Raw genomic sequence first — 27,628 nt, 5'->3', positions numbered from 1 at the left:
CATAGGTCTGTGCGATTATGCCCATAGTCTTGTATGCCCAAAACAAAGTGACCACGACAAGAATGGAAATAAATACTGCCATCTGGTGGCCATGTGCTGTATTACATCAAGAAAGCAAAGTTTAAAAAAAAAAAAGTGAATCCTCACTTGTATCGGTTACTTGAGACCAGGGGCGTAACTATAGCGGGTGCAGGGGTAGTAGTTGCTACGGGGCCCTGGAGCCTTAGGGGGCCCAAGGACCCCTCTTTAACATAAGACGCCACCAGTATTATAAATGGCACATGGCAGTGTTGGGGCCTTTTACAGATTTTGCTTTGGGGCCCAAGAACTTCTAGCTACGCCTCTGCTTGAAACAATATAATAAGCCCTTAAATGAATGCTTCCAAGCCAAACGATTCTAGGTACAATGATTTTTGGTGCAGATACCCCAAACCATATATCATAATAGATATAAGCCACTCCAAGTACATTTTGAGGTATATATTAGCGGGATTTCCGAACTAGTAGATGTGATTGAGGACATTACCTAGATCGGCTATGCAGCACTGTCCATTCTTCTTAACTAGAATGTTCTTGCTTTTTAAATCCCGGTGAGCAATGGCCGGTTTGCCCTGCGTACCGAATATCTCAACATGTAAATGTGCTAATCCACTGGCTATGGAAAGGACAATTCTCAGACAGGTCACCGTGTCTAATGTGGTTACTTGCAAGTAATCGTAGAGGGATCCCATTTCATGGTAGTGCGTAATAAGCCACAACTGTGTGCTGGAGTTTCTGGAAGTCATATCTGAGGCAATGAAACCTGGTAAGAGAAAAGCATTGATATGAGCAGCGAGAAACATTATTCACTATGATCGTATTTCACAACACGTATGACATTACGGAGGCCGATGAGATTTAACCCTTTCCAATCCACTGTCTGACATCTAAAGACATTCTGATTGAAAGCTGTAAAGCTTCCGATATTGGAAGACAGCCAGTAGGGTATTCTTACTGTATATTACTGGCCGCTCTGTTGTCGGGGGCCTCTCCAGCATGTCCAATACCGCAGTACTGACTCTAGCCAGCAGGTGGCACCATTGTATAATGGTAGAAGGAGAAAATCCCCTAGGAAACCCTGAATCTAAAATTGGATTGCAGAGGGTTAAAGAAAAAAAAAAAAAGACTGCTAGTTACTGAAACAGCACCACTCTTGCTCATGGGTTGTTTCTGATAATTGTCGCATTCAAGTAGATAACGCTAAGCTGCAATAGCTGAAACTACCTACGGAGAAGAGTATCAAAGTATAGGTGTGCATCATATCCTATAATACCCCAGTTACCTGAACAGCTAGTACAACCATTGAACCTAATCTGCAGAAAGCAAGACACAAGCTATTGTACACTTTTAAGTTTGATGGGATGGGGGTGAGGGTGGGGGGAAAAAATACAACTTTTTCTACACCAGTTGCACACTCTAGAAGCATTTCCCAAAGGACTATAACTTTTTTGTAACCTTGTCACTCAGCCCATGCAAACCATGACATTTTTTGCTTTGGTTACGGTCAATGGCTGTAAAACACTCATCTCAGATGCTAAGTGGGTAGACAAAACAAAAAAAAGTCGCAGGTAAAGTTGAGTGACCTGATCCAGTAGTAGCCTGTTTTGGGTTGAACTTTGCTCAAAGCTCACTTTTCTGGGTTTGTGTTAAACCCAACTTTCAGCAAAGTTCTACCGAAACAAGGTTCTACTGGTTCAGTTCACTGAACACTAGTATAACACAGTCTAAGGCCTCCTTCCCACGAACGGATTTCCGCCGCGTAATTCGCGGCGAAAATCCGCTGCGTTGCACGCAGCTATTAGGTTCTATTGAACCTAATAGCTCAATGCTCACGATGCGTAATTCCACCGCGGAATTACGCACCGCGATTTCTCCCGTCCTCACCCGCAGCATGCTCTATTTTCTGCGGGTGAGGACGGGCTGTACGCACTGACGGCTTCCATTGCAGTCAATGGAAGCCGTCCGTTCACGCTATCTCCCGCTGTAACCAGCGGGAGATAGCGTGAAAAAACGCTTTCCCGCCCACCGCCGAGCGTCATATGACGCCAAATGACGCGGTCCGGCCGCGTCACGTGACACGGCCGGCTGTGCACGTGACACGGCTGGTGACGTGCGGCGGTGGGCGGTGACGAGCGGTGACGCGGCGGCGGTGGGCGGGGAAGCGATTTCACGCTATGTCCCGCAGGTAAGTATAGGGGCTCTGGGGGGCGCCGTGACGGGCTTCACTGCGTAATATTACGCTGCGGAGCCCGTCACGCTCGTGGGAAGGAGGCTTAAGAGCTATCAAAGTGTTATACAGAGGTCTTATGGCTCTTCATTTTATACATCAGTTTTGGTGAACTTTTGTTTTGGCTAGAACTCATTCAGACCAAAACAAACTTTTTGCAAAAAAGTGTGGCGAACTGGCCAAACAGAACTTTTCAAACGTTAGCTCATCCCTAGTTGTACGTGATGGGAGAAGTCCAAAATCTACCACTTCTTATAAAAGGTTGGTATATTTCCCTTTTAATTAAAGAGGATGTTAAATTTTTAACAGCTGTATTTCAAATGTCATATATAGATAGCAAAGAGAATGAGGGTGGTCTATAGTTCATGAAATGCCAATATAGCCAAAACTAAGGTTGCCCATAAACATTAGATGGCCGAATGATCGTTTGGCAGACAGGGAACACTGTGAATGCAGGTGGGCGGGGGAAAGAACACTCCTTGGCCCGCTCCGCCTCCATGCTGGCAGCGCTGTGAGCGATACCAACGATGCTTGAACCTATGAAACAGCACAGGAGCGAGCATCCCTAAGACAAGTGTTGGGAATCATTTGCCCAACAGCTTGTCACACGTAAGGCCGGCTGCACACAAACCGATTTGCATTGCGGAATCCGCTCCGCGGATCTGTAACAAATGCAGTTCATAGCAGGCTATAGAAAGTCGCTTCTTCCTACACACTCACGGAATAGAGTTGTGATTTCCGCAAGCGGATGAAAAAATAAATAAATGAAATCATGCGCCATTTTCTTGCGGAATCCACATAGACGGCTTTGATTGATGTCAATGGAAGCTTTCCAACCTACGGCCCTGCCGCATTCGACATTGCGGAAAAGGTAATGGATTCTGCATCATCGCAAGAAAAAAAAATATCTGTACTCTCTTGCTGCAGCCATGTGCAATACAGATGAACAGAAAATACACGTACAAGCGGACGCCGGCTGGGCACAGGGTCAGATTCTGCTGTGGGCTTCCACATACAGAATCTGACCTTTGTGTGTAGCCGGCCTAAAAGGACCATAAGCCTCATAATAGTCGGACACTCTGTGATGATGAGATTGCTACTGAAAAGTTTTCTAACAGAACAAACAGGATTACACTGAAAAGGTAGCACTTCTATATAACGGATTCACCATACATAGGTGATGCTCACAGCTCTCCTCCTCCTCCATCCTGCACAATGACCTCTGCAGAGGTCACAGAGCATGCCTAACACACCTCCAACAGAAATCAAATAAGTTATCTCCAGACTACAAGTTCATATGGTCCATGCGGCGGCTGTAAAATGTATTTCTGAATGATGCCAACGGTAGCTCCAGCCATATGGTCTTGTATAGAAATTAAAGTTTATCACAATTTAGTTTTAATTAAAGAAAACAAATCTCTTTACAAACTCCATGGATTCTCCAATGGGTTCCCCATGGCATGTATTGGATGCGTGTCCAAGGCATCAGAAAACACAAAATGCACTCAAGTCTAGCGCTTCCTAGCAGAGCAGATGATAGAGACAATGTAGGCAAAACACTAAACCGAAAAATGCAATAATATAACAAGAAATATGTAACAAACCATGAAAAAAATGTTATAACACACAAGCCCTGCTGACAGAGGAAGCAGTTTATTCCATAGACAGCTAATCCCAGAGCTAATCTCCGTAACCAAGTGTGGCATATTTCAGAGACTTGTGCGGTGTCTCTCAAGTAGAGACTCATTCTGCACCTCGCCTTCTGTTTACTGGGATGCGGGGTGTTAAAACTTAATCCTACCATTAAAAAGTGAGGACCAGCAGCAATAGACAAGCTTGCCCAGACAATAAAGATCGGCTTGTAAACCAGGCCAACAAAGTGGAGCCGAGATCATATGAAATGCAAGAACTAAGCCCAGGGCGCTGTGGATGCGCACAATTGGACGTATTTTCTAGGAAGATGTTGTGTTTCTGGGAACTAAGGGCAGGAAACAATTTCTCGCTTTGCTGCCGTCAGAACATGCAAGGGTATTTATGAAGAGACAAATGTAACGAAAAGAAAAAGGCAAAAACAACATGTCAGTAATTAGTGTAGGGTCTTAAAGAAGAAAAAAAAAAAAGTGTCAGAAAATTGGAAACTCTGGGAGTGAGATGATGAGTAAGCAGAGCTCAAGCAAGCAGAAACCCTATGGTAAGGGGACAGTGAGGAGAAGATGTAAATGCAGGGCTGTCAACAGCAAGTGAAGAATGGAAATAGTGCAAGGAAGGAACTAGCCTTTTTTAGTCTTTCCTTAAACTGGATTGATTATAAAGGAGTTGTCCAGGGAAATACTATTGTTGACCCATCTTCAAAATAAGTAATCAATAGCTGATCAGTTGGGGTCCACTGCTTGGGACCCCGCTGTCAGCGCCACAACACTCAGGGCTACAGAGTAGAAGCTGCTGCTCTGACCCCTGTGAAGTGGCCAGCGCTTATAATTGTAGGTGCAGCTCTCATCGAAATCAATGGAAGTTGCACACGCCAGCCACTACACAGGGGTCGAAGCAGTCGAACACCCCCAGACTCAGCTGGTCATCTACTTTCAGCCCATAAGATTAGCTCGTAGGACTAAAAGTGGGTGAGGATTCCCTTTAACGGGCTTATGTCAAGTTTTAAACGTATCCCCTTGAGAGGCACAAGTGTCTGATTGGTGAAGGTCCGACTGCTGGGATTACAACAAATGACGTGAATGTGGATCCTGTGTACCCACATATGAATGGAGTGGCATAAATGTGCAAGCTGCCACCATATTTATTTCTCCAAGACTGATGTGAAGATAACCAAGTAATATACACAGCTTTTTTCAACCCAGTCCCATAGAGATGAATTGAGTGTCAACAAGCATGTTTGACCAGGGTTCTATTCATAATTGGAAGGGCACGGGACCTCAGTTCCATTAATCAAAAAGGGGCCCCTGCGGTCAAATCTCTACCAAACACTTATTCAGATCTTGTGGGCTTGGCAGAACCCCTTAAAGGATGAGCATGCCCTTGAAGTGATTCACCAGCTTTCTTTATCATATCATATTTTAATTCAACAAAGGCAATTTTGTAATATATCTTTATAAAGCTCCATTTTGCCGATGCAGTGGTCCAGACTCCGGTCTAGACAGAATTGAAAGCCAACATTACGACCACTTATAGGCACCACTAGGGGGAGCTCAGGAACTTTGTGCATAATATTTTATTACTGAACTTAGTGTGTAGGTTGTATGCAGTAGCTTCCCTAAATTTAGTCATTATTTAAACTATGGATAAGCAAAGTATTTGGAGCTCTATAAAAAAAATGATATATAACAGTGAGAGCAAAGGGGCACAACAGAGGGCGCAAAGGGGCACAACAGAGGGCGCAAAGAGCAAAGGGGCGCAACAGAGGGCGCAAAGAGCAAAGGGGCGCAACAGAGGGCGCAAAGAGCAAAGGGGCGCAACAGAGGGCGCAAAGGACAAAGGGGCGCAACAGAGGGCGCAAAGGACAAAGGGGCGCAACAGAGGGCGCAAAGGACAAAGGGGCGCAACAGAGGGCGCAAAGGACAAAGGGGCGCAACAGAGGGCGCAAAGGACAAAGGGGCGCAACAGAGGGCGCAAAGGACAAAGGGGCGCAACAGAGGGCGCAAAGGACAAAGGGGCGCAACAGAGGGCGCAAAGGACAAAGGGGCGCAACAGAGGGCGCAAAGGACAAAGGGGCGCAACAGAGGGCGCAAAGGACAAAGGGGCGCAACAGAGGGCGCAAAGGACAAAGGGGCGCAACAGAGGGCGCAAAGGACAAAGGGGCGCAACAGAGGGCGCAAAGGACAAAGGGGCGCAACAAAGGGCGCAAAGGACAAAGGGGCGCAACAAAGGGCGCAAAGGACAAAGGGGCGCAACAGAGGGCGCAAAGGACAAAGGGGCGCAACAGAGGGCGCAAAGGACAAAGGGGCGCAACAGAGGGCGCAAAGGACAAAGGGGCGCAACAGAGGGCGCAAAGGACAAAGGGGCGCAACAGAGGGCGCAAAGGACAAAGGGGCGCAACAGAGGGCGCAAAGGACAAAGGGGCGCAACAGAGGGCGCAAAGGACAAAGGGGCGCAACAGAGGGCGCAAAGGACAAAGGGGCGCAACAGAGGGCGCAAAGGACAAAGGGGCGCAACAGAGGGCGCAAAGGACAAAGGGGCGCAACAGAGGGCGCAAAGGACAAAGGGGCGCAACAGAGGGCGCAAAGGACAAAGGGGCGCAACAGAGGGCGCAAAGGACAAAGGGGCGCAACAGAGGGCGCAAAGGACAAAGGGGCGCAACAGAGGGCGCAAAGGACAAAGGGGCGCAACAAAGGGCGCAAAGGACAAAGGGGCGCAACAAAGGGCGCAAAGGACAAAGGGGCGCAACAGAGGGCGCAAAGGACAAAGGGGCGCAACAGAGGGCGCAAAGGACAAAGGGGCGCAACAGAGGGCGCAAAGGACAAAGGGGCGCAACAGAGGGCGCAAAGGACAAAGGGGCGCAACAGAGGGCGCAAAGGGCAAAGGGGCGCAACAGAGGGCGCAAAGGGGCGCAACAGAGGGCGCAAAGGGCAAAGGGGCGCAACAGAGGGCGCAAAGGACAAAGGGGCGCAGCAGAGGGCGCAAAGGACAAAGGGGCGCAACAGAGGGCGCAAAGGACAAAGGGGCGCAGCAGAGGGCGCAAAGGACAAAGGGGCGCAAGAGGGCGATCCAACACATGGAGATATAATAGTGAAGCACAAGATGCAATGTGTCATTGGTATTGCCTTTTAATGTTCACCTTAGACACTTGAATTCTGAGACTAGGCATGACTGGACCTTACAACACCACAGCAGAGCTGTACTCTGCAGCTGTTGGATATATGTCAGACAATTCACCACTGAAGCCAACAAATCTCATTTAGATTTTAAAAAGACTAATTTTACTTTCCACTGTAATTATTTTAAGAAATCTGAGTCTTACAGTTGGCAGTGCCCAAGCATATCAACTAAAATGTAACGTTACGCGCAGCAGACTGACACCGCCAAGGCCCAGGGAGGTGTAGATTGGTACTTTTCCATTAACAGTAGTTGCTATTAAACAGTTACTAAAACAAGTAGCTGTCTCGCATTCCCATCAGCTATAACCATCTGGTGAGAATGCAGGACGGGCTTCTGCTAATTAAATCCTCACTCTCCCAAACTGAACGTTCAACAGTGTTCCCAAATGGCAGGCCAAGAATTTGGAGACACTTGCAATAACCCAGGCCCCGTTCCATCTACAGACAGTGGGAGGATATGTCCATAATTCCGGATGTCATGGACTTAATGCAGCAAAGCCCTTAGTCTGCAGACGACCGGGAACTTGTGTACAAGCATTTTGTTGCCACGCCGGGAATTGCTTACCTAGAATGTTTTCATGTCTTAACAGCACCGTGTTGTACAATTCAGTCTCCCTGAACCAGGACTTCTCATCTCGGGATGAAAAGATCTTTACTGCAACACTTTCTCCTTGCCAGAGGCCGCGCCACACTTCTCCATAGCGGCCCTTACCTGGAAGAGAGGAAAAAAAAAAAATGATAAAAAGCAGTTTTGTTTTATATAAAGTCACGTAGGAATTTGGAAACCACAAAACCATCCTAATGAATTCATAGATTTCATACGCTGTATTAAATTTGTCTGCTGCTGAGTATTTATAGTTTTTCCACTGTAGCCTTCTAAAAGGGCGAAGTGTCAGACTCGCCGGACTCACGTAGAATCCTTCTGATATTGAGCCTTGTTAAAGTCCTGACACAGATTTTAAAGGCTACCGATACCTTTGGGGGCAACAATTTGTTTTATCGATCCTTACCAGTCAGGACCATATGCCGTCCTTCTCATTACACATCAGTATCCATACAGGGTAAATTTCTGGCTTGTCGCGGCTTCCTCTTTCAACATCTGCTATTAGCTAGGGTTGCTGAGAGGGAGAACCGGGGCCATCAGCACCAAACCCTGTATTCTAAAAGGGGTTATGCATGTTGGCACAACCCCTTAATCATTATTCCCCATACTAGAGATTATGTACAATATGTAAAACAGTACTGAACACTAATTGACATGCTATATCAACTGCGTCTTCTTCAGGTCAAAAGAATCTGCCCATTTAAAACTACCCTTAGACCTCTTTCAGATACGTGAACTTTACAACATCATGTGACACCCAAATACAGACTATGGGTCAACTTGGCCATACACAAACTAAACCGTTATTTCAACTGGCTCTGCCAAGTGTGCAAATTTATTTCAGGAGGGAGAGAGGAATAAGCCTCTTATCCCCTGCATGTTCAAAGCCAACATGCTTGATCCTTCCCTCAAGATCTAGAAGGGATGGTGTTGAGGATGGGGCACCAGATGACTGTTTAGTGGCAAGGGAAGAAGATAGGGTTAAGGGTGCAGCCATTTAGTCTCCCGTTCATGAAATAGCTGATACTACAAAAGTGTATATCTGCCATGATCCACAGAGGACACATGAAATAAAAACTCAGCTTAATATGAACAGTTGAAACCAAATCTCCACTAATGGGGCTCCAGCATTGTAATCCGAATCTCTTGGCACTGCCCCATATTTGGAAAAGCACTGAATGGTAATATGTCCTACATTATCACTCTGTGTCAGTAAACCGTGAACCCTCCTGCCAAGAATTTTATAAACTGACACTCATTAAAAAGTCGGAGCTTTGCACAATAGGAAAATCCTTGCAGGTATACAGTAGTGAAAGAAACCTGGACCACACCAGGGCTTTGTTACAGGACTTGGCTGCTCAGCGTGTCCTTCATAAAGCAGTGGAATATAATGCAGCTTTTGTGTCAGCGGTTGTTCCGACTTCAACTGTCTAGCAGATAAAAGCACCTTAGATAGGCTAAATTTATCTACTTCAAACTAGGACCCACGTCATGACTTTCACCGTGTTACATGCAGGAATCCAGAATGCCGGAAAAGTTTTCCTATTAACATTTATTTTATTATAAAGTTTACTTTGCTTTTTTAAAAAAAAAAGGCTGAATAATGTATAAATTATTCTCTCCACGGTTCTACATATCCCTCAACCAGGGCCAGAACTTGCAATAAGTTGGACTGGAAATGGCGCCATCCGCATGCAAGAAATTCACGATATGGTAGAACTGGTAGAAAACAATCAAAATAAAAAAAATGTAAATGTACGTCTTGGGAATCTAAAGGGGACTACCCTATTGGGATGTATGAAAAAGGCACAAATAATTTTTCTGCCTTTTTCCCCACAAGCGTATTTACGTGCATATTTTTACATGTGTAATACACTGTGAATAGAACTCATTGATTTGAATGGGTTTATTCATAGCTGAGTATTTTTTGTGTGCATTTCGATTGCGTTAAAAAAAAACAAAAAAACACGCAGCATGTTCTATCTTGGTGCATTTTATGAACGGAAATAGCTCATAGAAGTGAACAGGCATGCATAAATAGACAGGAAGCCTGAATATTTGATAGATATATACGCAAGAAATCAATGTGATGTGTGTTTTTCCATAGGTTGAATTGCGCAATACACCTGCCAACAGCCAAATTTATGGAGGTTAATATAAAACTTGATGTTAGAGGCATCTACTGGCCAGTTTGTATAACACTCTGAAATTGCTCTACCCTGGACAATTTTCTGATTGGTGGTTTAGAAATCACATGAGCAAAAATAGGGGCGGAATGGGGCTTTTCATCACGTTCAAGAAAGAACTGGTGACATAGTAAGAGTTGGAGAAGCTCAGAAGGAGTGAGTGTAAGTACCCCAAGCCTACTTTGCTGTGAAAAGATGACAGCTACCTGAGCTGCAGCAGGTTGCCAGCATATTTTTTTTTTGGAGAGGAGGGTTCAGTGCTGCCAGAAAGCCATAAATCACTCACAGGTACCTGGAAAGGCTACAGAGAATGCCTAGGGTGGTTATGCGGCAGAGCTTAAACAAGCATAAGTAAAGTATAGGGTAGGCCTATGGCGTGCAAGTTAAAAATCAACTATAAAAAATAGAATTAAAACTTCCAAGTGGTCCACTACTGCTAATTTTGAGCTTGCAACTGTACTGCCTTAGTTTGCCCTGCTGGAGCTGTGCGGGACCCCCAGACCACCATGAGAGCTGCAGTATTAAACTCTACATATTGAGGGGTCTCAAGTTGCTAACAATGATATAAATGAACTGATGAAAGACAACTTAACACTATTCTGATTGAGTAGTGGACTGCTAAGTTGTTACAATTACTGGAGGGTAGTGCGTGTCCCCCCGTTCAGGACATATTTGGTTGTGACAACCCCGTTCAGGACATATTTGGTTGTGACAATCAGGTTTGATAATTCCCTTAAATTCGCTCTGCTTCTACTTTGTCAAAATCTCTGTTCTGAACCTTTTTAGCATTAAACAAATACTGAAAACTGTCTTCACGCCTCCGGTTTCAATGGAGGGGTATCATCCCTCCTTAAAGGGGTTGTCCCGCGGCAGCAAGTGGGTCTATACACTTCTGTATGGCCATATTAATGCACTTTGTAATGTACATTGTGCATTAATTATGAGCCATACAGAAGTTATAAAAAGTTTTTTACTTACCTGCTCCGTTGCTAGCGTCCTCGTTTCCATGGAGCCGACTAATTTTCGCCATCTAATGGCCAAATTAGCCGCGCTTGCGCAGTCCCGGTCGTCTTCTTTTTTCAATGGGGCTGCTCGTGCTGGATGCCGGCTCCGTGTAGCTCCGCCCCATCACGTGCCGATTCCAGCCAATCAGGAGGCTGGAATCGGCAATGGACCGCACAGAAGCCCTGCGGTCCACCGAGTGAGAAGATCCCCGCGGCCATCTTCATCAGGTAAGTAAGAAGTCACCGGAGCGCGGGGATTCAGGTAAGCGCTCTCCGGTGTTCTTTTTTAACCCCTGCATCGGGGTTGTCTCGCGGCGAACGGGGGGTGGGTTGAAAAAAAAAAAAACCCTGTTTCGGCGCGGGACAACCCCTTTAAGGAGAGCATCTAGAAGGTGTGTGGGGACACCTAGAAGGCGAGTGAGGAGACTTATAAGGCCATGCATGCTCCTCTGGGAAATATATGCAAGGAGAATGGAACAATACCTCTACAGCGCCACCTATTGGATGGCAGCATTCCTTTAAATCAATATCAGACTTTTTAACAAGTCTTTAAAACACTTTTAAAAGGGGACCCCATACCCCTAAAATGCTTTGCCTTGCCATTTGCACCCGCTATATTTTGGACTATATGTGTATGTACTCTGTTTGTGATTGCAAAACATTTTTTAACTTGGATTAAAAACAACCGGATAAAGACTCTGAGGTTCTCCTGAGCAAACCTTTGTTTGCACACCTGAATTGGGGGAAATTGGTTAATTCCAAGTCCCCCCTGTGAACCAAGTTTATAATTTTCGTATACCTCCACGCACTAAAAGTAGCACAGAGATTTTTTTCCTTTTCACCATTGTGTTTATTCTATATTGCTCATCACCGAGGTAGTCAGACGCCAGACATTGTCTACTGCTGCTCTCCCTATGTGACCATACAGGACGGGATTACATACCTGTAAGGGTTATCAGAGGTCAACGGGGACCATAGGTGTGGAGTCCTATCATCTGACAGGCTCAATACCAGCTAAGTCCATCTCTCTCACTACTTGCTGTTATATACCTCACTGCTCTATATTCTCCTCCTCAGAGCGCAGGCACCAGATCATTTATCTCATTCACCTCCTAGGTGTCTCCACACACCTGCTATGTGCTCTCCTTAGGGTTCTCTCCAGCCAAGCCAGAATCCTACTGCATATTGATGAGGGACGAAAACCTCGAAACAGCCGTCTGTGTATGGATTCCAGCTTGGTTTTCAATTCCCAATCATTGTTTTAAAGACTTGTTTAAAGGGTCTGACAACTGATTTGAAGGAATGCTGCCATCCAATAGGTGGCGCTACAGAGGTATTGTTCCATCTTACTTATTTGCTCCAGTTTACCACGGTCATACTACAGGCAACACCTAAAAGGAAAAGCTAAAAAAAAAAATAGCCCCATAAGTTGGGAGGGATACCAAGCCCATTTTTAGCTGGAGGTTTGTAGGTGTTAAACTGCAATATATTGGGGGTCGTATAACCTGGGGGGAATCCGCAGATTTGGGCACAGTTGGAGGCAGTGAGGTCAGTAGTCGTCCCTTACCAGATTGGTAGGTTGGTGGTCTCCTGTGGTAGGGGGTAGTATATAGAAGAAGGAAGGGGACCCAGAGCAGCAAATGGCCACATAGAGAAGTGTCTCACCCACCCCATTATGGTATGGCCTTTTAGTTCATTTTTCTTTAGAGGTTTGAGTGGTCATAGCAGCTGGCAGGAAGGGATCTTTGAAAAAGGCAATTTTTCTAAGAAATGGGGTCCAATCACATATGTGAAGTTAACCAGGTTATTCTTTTATTGGGGTGTGTCACTACTGGGTTAAAGTCTCAGTGGAAAAGTAATTTTGGGGCAATATTCAGCTGGAAGTGCCCTCAAATCGGTGCAGTGCGGCTAAGATTTACAGAGGGGGTGCTTATATTGAAATGTTATAAAATATGGTGCACCTTCAAAGACCACTTTTAAAATCGTACATATTCCGTAAATTTATATAGTTATATACAAATTATAAATTTGCATTAATATATTCTTAATAAAGAGGCTGCCGTGACCAGTTTATCCAGGTCACACGGTGTTTGTCTTTATTGGTTATGGGTTCATTCACCGTTTATATAGCCTACAACAACCAAGTCATACCTAAAGTGTATCCGACTTTCCAGAAGAACACATGTGTACAAGATCACCACCATTCCTGGTTATTATTGGTAAATGACTTGTATCCTGTATTTTTCACCATTGTCCCCCTCTGCAGAATGCATCTCTGATTTCCAGTTTTCCCTCAGCTACTGGGTGGAGACTGCTACTATGTCATCTTCTGCTTATTGTGCAGAGAGAAAACTGCAGATTCTGCTCCTTAACTCTCTACAGTGCGTACACACACACACACACACACACACACACACACACACTATACAGTAGTACTGAGCAGATTAGATGTGATTTCAGTAGCAGTGAGCCAGTAAACACAATTAGATGTAGCAGCATCTATGAGAGTCTCTACTTCTCCTCTGCAGCAATTATTGCCTCCCAATGCCATAGACTTCTACAGGCAGCGTGAGACAACAAGCACCCTTATTTCGTGTTAGTAGTCTCATTGTGTTACTAGAGACAGGCTTCACATAACAGGCAGTTTACAGCAATTTAGCAAGGAGGGCGACCTGTAGTGCCCAGCAGGAGTTTTTCACCACACAAAAGGACAGTTTTAGGTAAAAATAAATAAAATAATGAATACGAACTTTTACTAGTCATCACATTGGCCATCGCATAAGCAAAATTGGCACTACACAGAATGTAAACATTGCTGCTGAGCGTCACAGCAGCGTATAGCCAATTTCTGAGCTTCTGCGTTGCAGCATACCCTGTGGTCAGCTCGTTCATGGGGAACCTAAGACAGCGGAGTGTAACCATATAAAACATACACAAAAATATTCCGCAATACTTACCAACACATTCTGCAAGAGTGATCTGGCGAGCTACTGTTCTCTGCACCAGGAAAGGAAGCCCAGATCCACTGCCAGACGTACATGAGTGATCCAGCAGATCCTGGAAAAATATTGAGGGAACACAAATTTTACTTTCATCATTTAATAAATTGCAAAAGTGTATTAAAGCAGCCCCAAGATTAAAAACAGACAGTATTACACCAACATACCAAGCGGAGAATCATCAGTCTTGCCACTAGGTGGCAGCACTGTTCATTATACAACTAAAAAGTAAGAGTTTCAATAAAAAAAAGGTTAAAATGTGTGAACCGTCCAGCAATGGAAATGATGATCGTTATGCATCACCGATAAGTCCATTTATACTCCTTCATATAGATCTAAATTATTTTAGGAATTAACTTTTTTTTCCTTTTACTAGGGCAAAAAATCCTCGTTTCCCAAGTGGTTAATTTGGTTTTCTCTAAATAAGCAACTTTATAAACTTCAAACCACACCATATTACCATGTCCTAGGAGTTATCATATTACCAAGCCAAAGCATTTTAGATATGAACATTGCCTTACCGATTCAGGCACATTCTTGTCCATAGGGGGGCAGCAGTAAAGTAATAAGCAAAAAATAAAAGGGGTATTCCCAATTTGAGCATTTCTGGCATATTCACAGTGGTTCCATTTAATCAAAAAAACAGAGTTTGGAGATCTGATTATTGGCCAACACATTCTCCATATACTTCAATGGAGAGGCAGACACATGCTCCGAAGTCTATGGGTGCTATGCTATGAGTCATAGCTGTGAGGGATCCCCTGAAAATGATTTATCCAGGATTAGTATTATTATAGTTTTCAGCAGTTGTGTGTGTGGGGGGGGGGGGGGGGGGGGGGGGGAGAAGCACAAATTCTGGCGTATACAACATTTGCAATTTTTCATCTTTGTTCTGCATTTGTTACTATTGTAGAACACACAAAAAAGTGGGTGGGGTCTATCAAATGGGTGTGGCCTCCCACCGCCTGGAAGATTTACTATAAATGAAGGCCTGAATAGGGCATGATTAGAGTGCAGTTGTACAGCAGCCGGCTTAGATTTGACATTCTGGCACACGGACTAGCTAGAGATGCGCCAAATCTATGAAGCAGCATCTGTCAGTGCACTTTAGATTTAGACCAGCATATCATAAAATGGTCTAATTTGCTATTGTACCAAATATCTCTATTGTTAACAGGCCATTTCTGGTATAGCAACTCATCCTCGTTCACTAGAATAGGTCTATGCCTCAATATTACACACGGACAAAAGACAAAAGTTGGGCCATTCCTGGAGGAATTTTTTTTTTCCTCTTCTCAACTTTACCTGAATATTCCCTTTTTAAAAAAATTCTAAGAATGGTTAAATGGACTTGCAAAGTGACACTTACTTCACAGTCAGAGCAGTTGTCACTTCGCACTCTCCTTAGCAGCTCCAACACAAAAACTCCTTTCACAGTAAGGAACAAAAACTTCAAGCCTTCTCTCAAGTGTGAAAATTAAGTTTCCAGAAAAGAAGAAAAAAATTAAAAAAAGTTTACTTACTGCAAGCGTGCTGTCCCCCACATTGGACGCGATCAGCCCATCTACAGTCCCATATTCCGCATCTCGCGTACTCAATCGTTCCATGTGCCGCTGCTGAATTTTTCGGAAGACCAGCAGCGCGACAACAGAAAGTACTATAAGGACAATCACTGGAGCCAGAACGAATATTGCTAGGGTCTCCACACTGTAATTTAACGCATCGCCATGCGGTGACCTCCCTACATGAGAGAGAAGAGAATATTCAGTAACTGCATGATAAACCCATGTGGAAGAGCACAGTAACGTTTATTTCACACATTTCTATGTAGCAGCCAAGAGTCCTTGAACGACTACACTTTTCACCTCCGTTATGTTACCGCAATTATCCATTAAATTGCTGTGACACTGACTTTTATGGCTAAATCAAATATTTAATGACTCCATTCCACAAGCACAGCTAATCCTACAGAGAAATAAGAATCTGTATCCACAATCAAATAGTCCTTGAATTAAATGGCCATCATCAGAAAGGGTATAGTTTCCCCTTGTGGAGAGCACCCAGAAGGTGAGGAGAATTATAAGGCCATGCATGCTCCTCTGGGAAATTGAATATGCAAATGGCAGTAGGTACAGTGCCTCTGCAGTGCCACCTATTGGAAGGCAGCTTCCCCATCAGTCATTGTCAGACCTTCTGACAGGTTTTGTAACATAATCCATAGCTTTATCCAGAAGGAAAAGATAACCATGCACAGACAGACGTTTTAGGGTTTTTGCCCCTCATCAGTGTACAGTTGGCTTGCTGGCTGCCTTTCAATAGGTGGCGCTGTAGAGACACTGTACTATATTATTCCGGTTAAAAGCGGCGAGTATGAGAGCGGTTGTACAATTATTCAGTGGTTGGGTGGTTAGGCTGCAAGTATGTCTATAGATTGAAAACTGCATGATAACAGCTATGGAGGCTGTAATGGAAGTCAAATTGCTGGTCATCCAGTGTTAACACAAGCTTAACTAGTTCTGCACTGGAATGGGTGACGTAGCCATCGCTCCATAAGCAAGCAGGACAGACATATGCCAGAGTTCACTCCCTGTATAGAAATAAGGCAAAGATGGTTGAGAACGATGGCCATGCAGCTAGAACAGATATGCAACAACTGGAAGAAATAATTACTGGGGATTATAAAGTTATATAGGGAAAAAAAAAAAAAAAAGCTCCTTTGAAAGGGGTTGTCCATAGAGATGAGCGAGCACGCTCAGTTAAGGTAGTTATTCGAGAGAGCAACGCTCAACGCTCTTCTCGAGTAACTGCATACTCGTCCGAGCAGATTCGGAGGGAAGGGGGGGGGGAGGGAGTGGCAGGGGTGAGAGGGAGATTTCCTCCGCCACCCTGAATCTGCTCGGACGAGTATGCAGTTACTCGAGAAGAGCGATGCTTGCTCGAGTAACTGCCTTAACTAAGCGTGCTCGCTCATCTCTAGTTGTCCAGCTTTAAACTATTGCTGGTTCAGCTTGAGGATAAGTCATCGGTATTAGGTTGGTGGGGTACACCTACAGAGACTCCTGCTAAATCGGTGTTTGCTGGGCAGGTGCCCTCATACACAGTGGCCAGGCTTGATATAAAAGGCAAAGCCCCCCACTCACTTCAATGGTACCTTTGTAACACCAAGCCTAGCCACTGCACCAGCAACGGTGCTGTTTACTTCATCCCCGCCAATCTACTATTGATGTCCTATCCTGAGGATAGGCCATCAATAAGCTTAAAATGGACAATCCCTTTAAAAGGGTAAGAGAAAGAATGCCCCTTCAAAGCATTCTAACTGAATGTGCAGCCATTTATGATCTGAAATCCTCCTTAAGAGCTATAAATGGAGGTTATCAGATTATTACCAGTTTTTTTCCTTCTACTGCTCTAACACGGTATAATATACGTAACAAGAACTGACAGTTTTATATTGAAGAGTAATTGAAGAATGTTTTATTCCTCAGAGTAGATTATATATTTGTGCTACCTCCCGGGCTGACAAGTCAGACAGCAAATTATGGAAATATTTTAGCGCTGAAGGATGCAAATAACTATAATCATCTTACGAACAAAATATATAGACTCTAGAAACAGTTGCAATGTAATAGATCACCGACCAATTGTGTGGTAAACTGAAAAAAACGACACCATGTGCTACACTGGAAGAAAAGCACTATTTGGGAAATGGCAAAATTAATAGGGAGCTGTCAAATAAGTATCGAGAACGTACATTTCCTAATAAATGGATTTAAATGTTTTATAATTTTTTTTTTAACGTTGCATTAGAAAATGATTAATACAATTTAAGAATACTTTGGGCTTTGAGGCAATATATTAAAATAAAAAAAACTAACAAAAAAAATACATACCAGATTTTCCAGACTGAAAAGACACTTTTTAGAAAGAAAAAAAAAAAATTGTGATTAAAAGTGGGTCTCTCTTGGTCCAATGTCAGGAGGGTATGGCAGAGCCAGACCCCCCTGATTGCTTCCACAATGATCAGACACAATGCTTTTGCATTCCAACTGATTAGGATTACCAACCCCACTAGGAGTACTTTATCTCACACCGTAGCTCCGGTCCGTTCACCACTTATTGCTTCTTCCCCCGAAGTGATAAGAGGATGTTTTGACATGAAAACGCCTCGCATCCATGGGATTTCACATGGATGGTGAGCATGATACGGGGAAGTGATTCGCGGCCCCATATCACGCTCGTCAGTGTGAAGTTAGCGTTAAAGTCAGGCATGTCTTTAAGCCCAAAAAATACCGTAACTTTACGATATCCTCAAATGCTCCATTTTCAGGCTACGCCTCTATGGCATTCTTGCATCGATTGTGGTAAAATCAAGACAAAAGCCACTCTTGCACATGTGCGTTCACAAAATGCCGCATTAGAAATCTCAACATTTTACCACAATGTTTCACTGGCGTTTTTGAAAGCATGTCATAGCATTTAGCGCAGCCCATCATTGTGATGGGTGAGGAGGTGCGTTAAACGCAAAATTGCCCAAAAATAAAAATTGCACTCGAAAATCGTAGCGTTAAAGACTCTGTATTCGAGTGCAGGTCTTCGAGGCCCCATTAAAATAAATGGGAGTGTTTTACTGCATTCAGAACCTTAGTGAGAGCAAAGCTCCAAGGAAATTCTTGCAGTTGTTATACTGCTTTTTCTTCCAGGTTGAGTGACTCTAGTGTGACCCACAATTTCGTCATGACCAAGTGTTGGCATGGAGCAATGCAGTCATCCATAAGGCTAGAATGGGGCTGAACGTCTCCAGTCTGCCCCAATCAGCATGATCCACCAAGATAGGGTTTCCATCACCACCCAACAAACAGACTGAGCTGATAACCCCAAGCAGAGTGCACACTATCATTAGACACTAGCACTTATCTGCAGTAGATTATGTACAATACCCAATGTACTCAGGGCTGTGTACTCCATTAATATTTGGGTAGACTGTCTCTTTACATCTGCTGTCAGAGAAAACAAAGATTGGGCAAGCTGGATTTTAAGCTGCTTGATCTTCAAGAGCTAAGCAGTGCCAGAAGTCCTTGATAGGCTGAACTGAACTTCCCTATGGAAAGCATAGTAAGCAGCTGAGTATACACGTTTATGGGAGAGAGTCAGTGGGCAGCATTTAGCCAACGGCCATCTATGTTACATGACAAGCTTAAAAGGGGTGGTTCTGATGCTTTAAAAAAAAAAAAGGGGGGGGAAGAAGTTCAGTGAGGATAGGAAATGTAAAAATAAAAAGTTAGACTGTATTCACCTATACGATCCTCCACTGCGGTGGTCCCATCTGCCAGGCTTAGTTTACATGACTACAGTAATGATGTTCTCCAGTAGGCAAGTATAAATTGATTATTTTTGAACATACTCAAAACTTCAATTGCATCTGAGTCCTGAAGAAGGATACAGTTGAAATTAGTGCTGCTGCCAGGGGGGCCTGGGGCACATGCACCATTTGTCATAGGGCTAAAGTGGCCCTAGACATGACTGCTGCGGCCAATCACTGTCCTCAGCTGTGTATAGCACAAGATTACTGAGGCCAGCGATTGTAGCGGCGATGTGTCCATATACATGTGACCACTGCAACCAGTCATTAAACAGAGCCCAGCATAGCAGACCTCAGCAGTAGCGCTAGCCTGTCATGGTATCAAATGGGCGAGTATAGCTTATTTTATTGCATTTCCTGCCCTCACTGAAGTTTCCGTCTAAGTCGAACAACCCCACAACATAAAGTAAGGAACCTTTACTTGGCAAGTATGCTGTAACATTCATGTTGCAGAGGTCGCCCTGACAGCACGTCACAGCCTGGTCAGGGGATGGAGGGGTCTTGCAGGTCATTCGGCTCTGCTCGTAGACTTGGAAACAACCCTTCTGAGAAACCAAGAGTCCATCGTTTCTGCTGAGGGAGGCGAAGCATTGCTGTCCATAGCAGTGGTCTCCAGTGCCGCAGGAAATCCCCTCGCAAACACATTTATATTGCTCCGAATTCACTTTTATCTCCTCATCTGTAGGCAAAGAGCAGAGAATTAGTGCAAGGTATTGTCATGCAAGACATCGCTCTATAGAACACGGAATTTGACAGACGGCATCCTCTAACACGCAATATTGTAATTGTAGCACTCTTTTAAACTCTTATCTATATATATATATATAAAGCTGAGAGCCCTCACTGACTGACTCACTCACTCACTGACTGGCCAAAAGTTCTCCAGCTTCCCGATGTCGTAGAAACATGAATTTTGGCAGAAGCATAGATTATCTCCAAAATAGGAAAAGTAATTGGGTCCTAACTCGATTAGTCAATTCTAGCGCAAAAGAATTAGCGTCGAAATTTTACGTAAGTAATCTAAATCTCTCACTTCCCAATGTCATAGAAACTTAAAATTTGGCACGGGCATCGAATATGTCATAAATAGGAAAAGCTAATGGGTCCCAACTCTATTATTTAATTCTAAGCACAAAAGAATTAGCGTCCAAATTTCACGTACGGAATGTATTTTTCTCACTTTCCGGTGTCATAGAAACGTGAAATTCGGCACGAGCATTGATTATGTCATAAATAGGAAAAGCTAATGGGTCCCAACTCGATTATTCAATTCTATGCGCAAAAGAATTAGCGTCCAAATTTTACGTACGGAATCTAATTCTCTCACTTCCCGGTGTCATAGAAACTCGAAATTTGGCAGGAGCATTGATTATGTCATAAATAGGAAAAGCTAATGGGTCCCAACTCGATTATTCAATTCTATGCGCAAAAGAATTAGCATCCAAATTTTACGTACAGAATGTCATTTTCTCACATTCCGGTGTCATAGAAACGTTAAATTTGGCACGAGCATTGATTATGTCATAAATAGGAAAAGCTAATGGGTCCCAACTCGATTATTCAATTCTATGCGCAAAAGGATTAGCGTCCCAATTTTACGTACGGAATGTATTTTTCTCACTTTCCAGTGTCATAGAAAAGTGAAATTTGGCACGCGCATTGATTATGTCATAAATTGGAAAAGCTAATGGGTCCCAACTCGATTATTCAATTCTAGTGCAAAAGAACTAGCGTCCAAATTTTACGTACGGAATCTAATTCTCTCACTTCTTGGTGTCATAGAAACTTGAAATTTGGCACGGGCATTGATTATGTCATAAATAGGAAAAGTTAATGGGTCCCACCTCGATTATTTAATTCTAAGCGCAAAAGAATTAGCATCCAAATTTTACGTATGTAATCTAATTCTCTCACTTCCTGATGTCATTTTATATGAAGGAAACGTCGCATGGTTACCTCCACGTGGTGTTTCCTGGGTAACGCAGAGAACTATGCAAAATGGTGAACATATGTTTTTCCGATATCTCTAAAGTAACCACGGCTTCGGAAGATTTTCCGTGTGAACACCAGATAAACACCAGTACCAAATTAACTCGGGCGAAGCCGGGTATATCAGCTAGTCAGTCTATAAAATATAAAAGTGCACAATACCTTAATTACACTAGGCTGACAAAAGTATTGGGGCTCCCACCAATCCTGTGCTGTCAGGCAAAGGGAATATGCAAATTGGATGTGTGCGCATTAGGTATGAAGAGGAGAGTATGACACAGGTATATCCTACCAGGTGTTGAGTTGACCAACTTCCAATGGGGTTTGGTGGTGGAATGCCAGTTGAGCATCCAATCTGTACGGGACATTGCAAGGTCCAAAAGTGCTGCGAAGTCCACTATTGGCAATATTATTCAGAAATGGCAAACCTCTGGTAGGTGTGCAGTGTAGCCATTTTCAAGGCTACCTCAAACTGACAGAACATTGGACAACGAAGCCTTGTACAAGCTGTGAAGGCATCACACACATCGCCTGCCAAAACACACGTCAGGAGGTCTCACAGGCCATTTGAGCATCCATTAGCACCAGAACCATCTGTAGGGAGCAGCATGCGAAGGGTTACCATCAATGACCAGTTGCACACAAGCCCAACATCACAGCACAGAGGCGCTTGGAGCATCATTCTTGGATTGTAAATAAGTGGAAGTATTGCAGACAGACGAATCACGGTACACCGTCTTTCGGTTGGATGCCACACTTGGGAGTGGCGGTTGCCGGGAGAGCAGTTTTTACACGACTGCATCATCCCTATAGTGAAGTTTGGAGGAGGTTCTGTTGGGAAGGATTTGAGCGATTGGTTATAGTGAAGTCCACCCTCAGCGCCAGTGGGCACAGAGACATTCTGGACAATGTGGCATTACCTACCCTAATATAGCTCTGTGTCTCTACCAACATGACCAAGACATACAGCTCACAGTGTTGAGGATTGGTTTGAGAAGCAGAATGTCTGAAAATGTCATTGTTCAGACCAAAGTCTGGATCTCAATCCCATCGAGCTTCTTTGGGATGAACTACAACACTGTATCCATGCACGCCCAACATCCCCATCTAAAGCCCTCCTTGAAGAAATGGAGGCAAACCCTGCACTTAACTATTGGAATTTGATGCCTAGACGGGTTAATGCAGTCATTGAGATCAAAGTAGACCCAACACAGAACTGAAAAAAGTGAATAAAATAGAATTTCATCACCTTCTATGTGCATCCCAATACTTTAGTGAACATAGCATATAATTCATCTACATCTAATAAATGCATCTGGACATTCACAGAAGTGGAGAAATACGAGTGATAAAGTAGTAATGATTGGGGGGAAACCAGGATTTTTCTGGGTCAGCGATCCCACTGAAGAACATTGCAGTCAGCCCCTCTCTAGACTGCCTTAAACAGCGCAGCAGAGACAATAGACTTTGTAAGATGTTAGAACAGTATAAACATATGCCCTGCTGTGCCATAGCGGACATCGTGAAGGTCCAGAGCCCGGATTGGGTAGATGATAACGGTAATACAATCAGATTTAGAATTTCCCATTTCTAAGCTGTCAGCAATATTTGATTTTCGGAGCCGCATTCTGATGCGTATAACAGCAGGAGACGACATCCATCTGGAGAATATTTACAAGGATTTATGAATTATGATTCATCCATGCGTTCCGCGTTTGCAGCTTGTTTGCCGTGATAATATTAGCAGTCTGTAATTTTATTTTCTATATGGATTTGTAGCGAGATCTCTTCCGCACCTCGGCTGCAGTTCTAGAAATCAGTAATTATATATACTGGATGGACTTTACGCCATTCTTGTCTTCAGCTATAACAATGGATTGATTTCAAGAGGAGATGTGTTAGACATGAAAATTGCCATGCAGCGCCAGACAGATCTGAGGATCAGACTGAGCCCCAATGCCCCTTATTTGAAGAAAGGCTGCAAGTCCAAGCGTAGGCGGGAAGCGAGTTCTCTTCTGCGTTAGGAATTCTGGGCGGAAAAAACTGAATTCAAGCTGTGATGAATCCTTCACATAACAGACATCGATGCTGAACGGACCTCACTGGCTTATATTGGCATCTATTTTACCAAGAAAAATTTAATTTTTTTGTAAAAAAAAATATAAAAACATTTTTTTCCGCATGGCGAATATATATTAGTCATGCACGGTGCACGATTTCCTTCAGCAAATATTAAGGGGCTCCAAACAGCCGATCCTACAGCTCCAGAGGGACTAACCAGGATTAGAGGTAATGGGGAGGGGGAGGGGCAAACCAGTAGACCTCCCCACTCCAATCTGTCCATGAGCTGCTATATCATCTGCTAATGGTCGGAGGTCTTCATGCAGATGTGAGAACCGGCCTTACTGTGGCGATATTGGAAACATACAGACTGGAAGTAACAGCAGTATACGGGCACCAAAATACATGCTAAACACCAAAATATATATGACTATTGAATTGCATTATTGCTGTATTCATACATTTTAGGTGATTGACGCATATTTTGATCAAATTGCGAGAACCCATTTGCCTTGACAAGACAACCTCTTCAGATGGGACCCTACTCTAAGAGACATACCCCTCCTGGGCCATAGGAATACCAAATGAACACAAGGCATGGATCCAGCTATACCTCTAATTAAAGTCATTATTGGGCAAGTGGAAAGGAATGCAGATCGAAGACTGAGGAGGTCACATAGCCAAACGCATAATGCAGAAAACGCAGTATTGGGGCTGGCCACACTGTCTTCTGCACCATCCGTTTCACGTACAGTGTGTTGCAGTGTGTCCCTGCCTCTCTGGACCCAAACTTAGATTATACAAGTATGATACTCCAAGTTCGGACTCTCGAACATGCATACAACATGCGTATGCAAAAAAAAAAAAACGCACACAAGTTTGATCCGTGAAGACAGACATACAGGGGCGTAACTAAACAGGATGCAGGGGATGCGGTTGCACCTGGGCCCAGAACCCTTAGGGGGCCCGTAAGGCCTCTCTTCTCCATATAGGGAGCCCAGTACTATGAATAAAGCATTATAGTTGGGGGCCCCATTACAGGTTTTGCATTGGGGCCCAGAAGCTTTAAGTTACACCTCTGCAGACATATTTTACACACAAGGCACGTCTGAATAACACCAAGGCAAACCAAAATGTGTTGCAAGCTATACTTTTTAAGGTCGATAGAAAATAAGAATGTAATACAGGCAGAAAATATGCAGTGTGAATGAGCCCTAACAGGCATTTTGGTTTTAGCAGATATAGGTCATACAATATTCCTTCATACCCGCTGCATTACTTTTCCATCCTTTCCAAGATCTCCGCTTGCAGTCAATTCCATGGGAATAGTCAGCGTTAGTTTTCAGTGTGAAAACTGCAGGCTTGCTCATGTGATGCTCAAAACCAGCACATTGCTCCTAATAGTTACAGTAGCATTACGTCGTATAGTCTATATAGCCTATTAAACCTTTTTTGCACAATTCTTCTTCAAAGCTGCTATTTAAAAGTGGAAGGAGACACTGATCTCTCTTTAGTTCATTAATAGTAAAATCATCAGGGGCCCCACACAATAGACCCCAGCCAATCAGCTGTCTGCACTCATGTACTCAACTGACTTCTGCAGGAAGCAGACAGCTCTGTTCCTACTGCAGTGGCCAGGTTTGGTATTGCATGTCGAAATCCCATTGAAAGAAAGTGAAAATTTGCATGCAATACCAAGCTTGGCCACGGCAGTAAGAACAGAGTTGTCTGCTTTCTGCAGAAATCAGCTTGGTGACCAAACACGCTTGCTTGCAAAACAGCTGAACTGTGCGGGTTCTGGGCAACAAATCCCCGCCAATCTACTACTGATGATTTGTCCTGAGGGTAGGCCATCAATTTTTTTTACAATTGGGGTTTTAAGACATCTGTATATAATGTCCTATCCACTAAAATAGATATAGACTCCCAGATCTAAGAAGGGAAGCTTTAAGTAGGTGCACAACCGAAAATATACTTGTCACTTACATTGTTATATTCTACTATTTAATAAACTTTTTTATATATTTCTATATTATTTCTCGTCTGCTCTCATCACAGCTTCAGCCTATAACTTTACGTGAGAAAACTTTTTCAATAAAACATCACAAAAAGTATTCATCACTTTAAATGGCCCTTATTTTCTCCAGGCAAGCCAGGCCAGACACAACAGTGCCAGCAGAGCGAGCGGAGCGTAACACGCCGGAGGGGAAGGCGGGCGGAGATCTCACACTGCAGATTCCTCACCTTATTATCAATCCTTATTTATAAGGACAACAGCGAGTTCTTCTGTACGGCACTGAAACCTTTCCAACGTGGAATTTAGAATATGCAATGCACCAAAGAGGCCCCACATTAACAGGACGCCCTTTTAAAGAACTCCTTTACAGACAATGGACGGCAAACTCTTTCAGATGTGTTTTTAATGAGCTGCAGACACGTATTAGAGGTTGGCATAAAGCTGTCGTAGAACAAGGGTGTGTGAAGTTTTCAGATGTTCAGACTAGTCTATGAACAGACAAATGAATTATGTATCACGCTGGATTTAAAATGTTGAGTGCCAAAAACGTACCATTAGCGAGAAGACTGTAAAGGGCCATTTCCATGGCATGATTAGCGCTCAAAATTCATTCAAACAAACATAATTTATCGATAACTGTCCCATAGAAAACTTTTTTTTAAAGTTTACTATTTGTTCACTTCGTGTTATCGCTGACTTTCAGTCAGCATGAAAGAAACTTTGCTGGATCGCGAGATTCTCACTCAGCGCTGAGCAAGAAGCCCATGATCCAGCGGTTTTGCCTACCTGTCCAAGCTCTCTGCACGAGCGCCAACGGCCTTAATGTTAAGGTTAAAGTCACATGTATCAACAATATCCTCTTCAAATCAAAGTGTCCTCATTTACAGTGGTAGCCGAGGGCACATACCCATAATCTACACTAACAGAGAGCCCCACCTGTAAGCAGCGGGGTGCCCCACTGAATAGGGAGTTCTGGAAAGCATGCAGAACGGTCAGTACAGCTGTTTCTGTAATCATTTATGCCAGTGACCGTGGCAGAGATGGGTGTAACAACTCAGTCATGACTGGCTGAGATGGGAATACCCCTTTAAAACTCCCTCTAATGATGGGTGTACTTCGTATGTTATCTTTTAGGCTATGTCCACACATGGCAGATTTGCAGCAGACTTTCTGCTTGGACGACCTGCACAAAAAAAATAAATAAATCTACAGCACTTACAGTAGCAGCAAACTGGATGAGATTTCGAAAATCTTATCCACATGCCACGCCCCCTCCCCCCCAAAAAAAGCTGCAAAAATTGACCTGCAGAGCATATCAATTATAGCAGCGATTTCCGATGCAGATTCTACCTCCAAACTAGAAGGGTGAATTCTGCACCAAAATCTGCATTAAAATCCACACTAAATGGTGCGGCTTTTGATGTGTATTCTCCGCAGCATATTTGTCCTGCGTGAACATAGCCTTAGGCTGGCTGCATACAACCGGGTCAGATTCCGGATGCAGGATCCCATGGCAGATTTAGACCTTATGCAGTGACCCTGCATTCCTGTATTTTATGCTCATCTGTACTGCAGATTGTCCGGCGGCGAGTGGTCAGTCATGTGCAGTACAGATTTTCCAACAGTTGCTAAGCAATGACGTGGAATCCGTGACCTGTCCGCAATGATAACTGCAGACGTGCCGCGGGGCGGGGGGCATCTATTGACGTCCTTGTGAAAACCGCAGTAAAATAAAAGCATGCTGCGACTTTTCCTTCACAGGCGGGGAAAAAAAATTAAAATGAAAAAATAAAAATAAATAAATATCGCAATTGATTTCTGCTTGTATGCAGGAAAGAGCCCTTTTCCATGGCATGCTATTGGTGGTATTTGTAGTGGAATTCAGAGGTGGATGCCCACTCCGGACTCCGCAATGCAAATATGCCCGCGTGCGGCCGACCTTTTCACAGCATGAAAAAGTTAACTTTGAACTTTGCTGTGGGTCCACATCAAAATCTGCATATGTTAAATGGAGATTTCTACAAGGATTTAGCTGTGGATTCGCTGCAGATTTCACCCCTTCATTTGCAGGCGTGAGATCTGCAGCATAGGGTCAACATGGTTAGATTTAAAAACCCCGCTGCATATTTCTTCCACAGCGTGGATGAGCGTTAACATTTCACACACAGTCTATACTATAAGAGTATATGTCCACATAAGCAAAATCGGCTGCACCAGAATTACAAGTTATCCTCTACATACGACAGGAGACAACTTGCTGATTGGTGGGAAATATAACAGTTGAGACCCCCACTGATCCTGAGAATAGGGGTCTCTT

At 43.8% G+C, this 27,628-nt stretch overlaps 1 protein-coding gene across 1 annotated transcript in view; it reads right to left on the bottom strand.

Annotated features, from left to right (window-relative positions):
* The window catches only part of ACVR1 (activin A receptor type 1), a 110,961-nt gene that overhangs the window by 16,639 nt on the left and 66,694 nt on the right, over positions 1-27,628 (bottom strand). Inside the window, exons 3-7 of the mRNA XM_066576001.1 lie at positions 19,666-19,923; positions 15,409-15,626; positions 13,844-13,943; positions 7,658-7,804; positions 527-802 (exon numbers count right to left, since the gene is read on the bottom strand). Coding sequence (XP_066432098.1) covers positions 527-802; positions 7,658-7,804; positions 13,844-13,943; positions 15,409-15,626; positions 19,666-19,923 — 999 coding nt within the window. The remainder of the gene's footprint in view (positions 1-526; positions 803-7,657; positions 7,805-13,843; positions 13,944-15,408; positions 15,627-19,665; positions 19,924-27,628) is intronic.

The sequence above is a fragment of the Eleutherodactylus coqui genome, chromosome 8, assembly GCF_035609145.1.
Source record: "Eleutherodactylus coqui strain aEleCoq1 chromosome 8, aEleCoq1.hap1, whole genome shotgun sequence".
NCBI lineage: Eukaryota > Metazoa > Chordata > Amphibia > Anura > Eleutherodactylidae > Eleutherodactylus > Eleutherodactylus coqui.
This window is presented reverse-complemented; position numbering and strand designations above follow the sequence as displayed.